The sequence below is a fragment of the Morone saxatilis genome, unplaced genomic scaffold (assembly GCF_004916995.1).
Source record: "Morone saxatilis isolate NCDOM2014 unplaced genomic scaffold, NCSU_SB_2.0 Contig1, whole genome shotgun sequence".
NCBI lineage: Eukaryota > Metazoa > Chordata > Actinopteri > Moronidae > Morone > Morone saxatilis.
The window spans coordinates 20,909,610-20,914,130 of NW_023339651.1; the positions used below are offsets into that span (position 1 = coordinate 20,909,610).

General features: G+C 40.1%; 1 protein-coding gene across 1 annotated transcript in view; it reads right to left on the reverse strand.

Moving 5' to 3' along the window:
* Nucleotides 1-475: 475 nt before the first annotated feature.
* The window catches only part of galk1 (galactokinase 1), a 13,643-nt gene continuing 9,597 nt past the window's right edge, over nt 476-4,521 (reverse strand). The window contains exon 8 of the mRNA XM_035668316.1: nt 476-1,178. Within this exon, the coding sequence (XP_035524209.1) occupies nt 1,104-1,178 (75 nt within the window). The 3' untranslated portion in view covers nt 476-1,103. The remainder of the gene's footprint in view (nt 1,179-4,521) is intronic.

Consider the following 4,521-nt stretch of genomic DNA (forward strand, 5'->3'; position numbering starts at 1 on the left):
AGCACAGGGAAACTTTCCAACTTTCAGCAGATGAATGTGAAAACATCCTTCTAGTGTCAAACTCTGCACAGACAGCATTCAAACAGGACACTATAGGGACGAGGAGAATGACAGATTGTGGAAAAGAGGGGGAAGTTTTGCTTATTAATATTTTACAATCAACACAACAAAGGAAAAGTATGCTTTAAAATCTTGTTTATTCTCACAGTTCCAGTATACAGTATATCTTGATTATTGGATTTTGGTGTTTGGTATTAGTGAATAAGAAAATAAGACTTCCAGTATAACCTTTAAAAGCAAAGTGCAAAAATGTAGAACAGTTTCCTTTATTTTCATTTATCTGAAGACAAGAGCAGACAACAGCTTCACTAAATTAAATATTCTAAAGCCCCTATATACCCATGGCTCCCATCTGTACAGGTGTTTTCACTTTATGTGCTAGCTAGCTAGCTGTTGTTAAAGTCTGTATTTGATGCTGTATTTAAACGATCTTTCTTGGTTCTGATAGGTTGCTTTCATTCAGGCCTGGTAGATTCTTGCAAATAACCAGCTAGAGTAACTGTGGTAACAATAGCTAACATGTGACTCTGTGGTGGCTCTCTAACCCATGAAAAAGTTAAACCAACTCTGAGCCAGCACTAGCACCAGCCCAGAACCAGCACTAGGTTCACCCATTGAGTCTGTCTGCTTTTTGGGGCTGTGTAGATAGTGTATAGTGGCTTTATTAGCACTCTTTGGGGGGTTTTCTGCTGAAATCAGCTGCCTGTTGCTGCCGGAAGCAAGGTTAATAAAAGCGCTTAGACTTAACATGATTTATTCCAAGGAAGTAATATAAAATGTAGCCTGTATTCACAGTACGTACATGTCGTAATTATACAAACAGCTGCTACAAGTTATCTTGATAAAGCACCAGAAAGCAATGTTTTTTTAACTGTGAAGGCACTTTTTCCAAAGAAACAAAATGCTTTTCAATTAGCTCTAGTCTGCATAACAGCATATCATTTTATTCTTAATAGTGAAAATGAAATAAACAATCAAATAGTAAAGCCTGCAAAGAGGAATGAATCTGTTGTGCTTATACAGCAGAGATGTGTAGGCAGAGGTCAGGACAGACTGAGAGCCCGAGCTCCCTCTGAAGGGGTTGTGACATAGAAAGTCGGGGTTCCTTTGTATCGCTCCTGTTCAGGAAGAAATAAAAAAAAACATACAAACACACAAACAATTAGTACATTAAACAACCTCCAACCAGTAATGAATCTGTAGCAAATCACAAACCTGTGATCTAAGCGTTATAGTTGTGTGTGTGAGCATACCGATGTTCCTGTGCAAAACAACCATAAACCCAACTGGCTGCAGAACCATTCACATCTCTCACAGTCTGAGGAAGGAAGTTCAGAGAGGGAGCAAGAGGAAAGAACCACTGGGTTTGTTTTTGCAACTAGACACCTTTCCTCTTCAGCCGAGACACATCTTTCCCTCCTCCGAACTTCCTTTACTACTGCTTCCTCCAAACTAAAATTACACACTCGGCCTATCACTCATCTGACTCCCCCTGTGAGTCATTCAAACGGATATAACCCTTCCACGAGGAAAGATAGTCACTTTAATTAATCATGTGGTTCTGTGAATAAGCTAATTTCAATGTGTAGGTGTAGATTGTTTTAGTAGGTGGCAAAAGAGAAGAAAAAAAACTCATTATTAGCTAAGTCGACCTAAAGTTTCATCTTCCTATTCATGCCGAATACCAAAACCTTTCCCTTCAAAATCAGTGCCAGTAAAAGGGAACTAAATGAGAGCCAAAATATAACTTTAACACATGTTTAGGCTAAATTTGTAGGTGTAAAATGGGGTTATTGAGCCTATGCATGTGGCCACTACACCTACTACAACACCTCCTCAAAAATGAAACTACACGCAGAGGCTGCGGTGGCTTCGGTGATACCACGTGCGAACAGGAACTGTGACTGGTCAGCTTTGGCTGCTTGTGTTTTCTCTTTGTCTCAGTAATGAGACATGGTTGTTACTTTGCAGCAACTATAATTAGAGTATAAAAGGAATAGTTCAACATTTTGAAGAATAGACTTATTAGATGAGATTCAACACACTCATGTCTGTCCATTAGCTGGAGCTGATTAGCTTAGCATAAAGACTAGTAAGAAAGGGAAACAGCTAGCCAGAACAGATACAATTCAAATTGTTTCTTGGCAATCAGCCAGTCTCACTGTCAGCTGGTTGCCTGGCAACCTCATGGTGATGGTTAGAGTCCAGGAATTCATTCTTTTCCCCGTGTCTTCCAGTCTTTGTGCTAAGGTAAGCTGTAGCAATCACCTCCCAGCGCAGCTCCATAGTTAAGGGTACCCTGTGGATTTTTTGACCGCCAGGAACACCATGGCGTAATTCAATTTTCAATTCAATTCAATTCAATTTTATTTGTATAGCGCCAATTCATAACAGAAGTTATCTCAGGACACTTTTCAAATAGAGCAGGTCTAGACCGAACTCCTTATAACATTTACAGAGACCCAACAGTACCACCATGAGCAAGACCTTGGAGACGGGGGCAAGGAAAAACTGCCTTTTAAGAGGCAGAAACCTCGGACAGACCCCAGGTACTAGGTGGTCTGTCTGTACCAGTGTATAGGATTTAGTGGCGAGGAAATCGAAGATTGTAACTAACTGAACACTGCTTGTATTTGCCAGTGTTTGGTTTGTCTGTTGTGGGCTAGAAGAAACATGGTGGTTCAACATGGTGGACTCTAAAACATGATTTCTATTTTCAGGTGATTATAAAACTGGATCATATTCTATTGAGAAAATATTTTCTGTTTTTCTAATGTCCTCTGGCAGCTCTGCTCCAACTTTACAGAGGTTCCTGACAGACAGATAGCTTTGGCTACTTGCTACAGTAAACCACTAACTGTATCCGCCATTAGCGGGCAACGGGAACCAGGCTCAGCAGCCTCCAGTGAACACGGCTGGACCAGGATCAAACTCCTGAACTCAAGTCCCAGTACATCACCTCTGCTGGCTCCAACAAACTGTCATGTGATGACCATAATGCCATACTAGAGGCTTTAAAACGGTACTCCACAAACCAATGGGTGACGTCACGATAGGTTTAATCTAGAGCCAAATCCAGAGGAATAAGAAAACCATCTCAATACTGTATTCCCTGTTGTCAAACTGGCCTCAGTCAGTCTCGGATACTGTGTTCGGTCCCGTAGTGGGGGTGTAACACAAACTCTTCAGTAAAAAACAGTTAATATCTGCGTCAAGTACCTCCCTAGCTGCGTAAACGAGCAGAAACAATAAGCACTGCTAGTCGTTTAATTGGAACTTTAAGTCTGTTTCCATTTTGAGCAAACACACAAGGACCAGAAGCTGGCAACAGTAACGTGTCGAGCAATGTAGCAATGTGCCAGTACAGGCAGGAAAGCAGCAAGCAAACAAATGTAAACAATGTAGTTTTGTTTACAGTCCACTGGGCACCTTTAATGTCCAGCCACGAGGCATCAAACCTTCACTTTTTTGTATAAATAAGAGAATACACAAATTTCCCAAAATGTTGAATTTTTTAACTGTGCTTCAGTGCTGTCAGACATGGACAAAGGAATCAGAATTCTACAAAGACCATAATGTAATAAGTGGCAATGAGAGATTTTATTGGGGATCTACAGGGTTATTCAAGAAGCAGGAGCAAGTCCTGCCCCAGAGCTGCCACTGGCTGCAGTTAAGCTTTGCTGATAAACATTCATTAAACTGCAAAGTAAGTTTCAGAATCAGTCACTCACGCAGCCTGTGTGAGACCTGAGAACATTCTTGTTCCTTGATGAAATTATTTCCAAATCACTGCTGTTCTCCAGTAGTGCTGTCACTGCAGTAGAGCTCTATTTGTAACACAGAGTCAACATAGAACATTCCCACTGCAGACACCTATGTTTGAAAGCCCAAATGCCATCACTGTAATGGACAGATGAAGCCAGTAATGTTTCAGATTCTATATGAAAAGGGCTAAGTTACATCCAAATGTTACACGCAAATGTTCACAATATGAAATGTCAGCATTTGTTAAAAACTTTAATGTAGTAGAGTTTATTATTTACTCTTTTAGTAAACTATGACATGAGTAGGAAAGAGTATTAGGGTCAGACACGAGGAGAAAATGAGGGGGAATTTGTATTCATAAAATAGAATTTTGAGTCTTTTTTTCGAGAATAAAGTGGAAATTTCGAGAATAATGTCAACTACTCTGGTCCATAAAATGAAGTTAGGAGAGCAACTGATGCCTTTTTGGTTTTGTATGGTTTCTTGTTCTGAACAGACGCAATTTTAGGCACAAAGTCCCAAAACTTTTTACCACATCGTTTATGTGCTAAAAGAGAAATAATGTCCTTGAAACTGAAACTAATGAAGTACAATTTCACTAATTCATCCAGACATTTCAAAGAGGCAGCACGTGCTAGTAATCTGATTCATTCTCAAAAGTTCAACTTTTATCTGCGGCTGTGGCTCAGAGGCAGA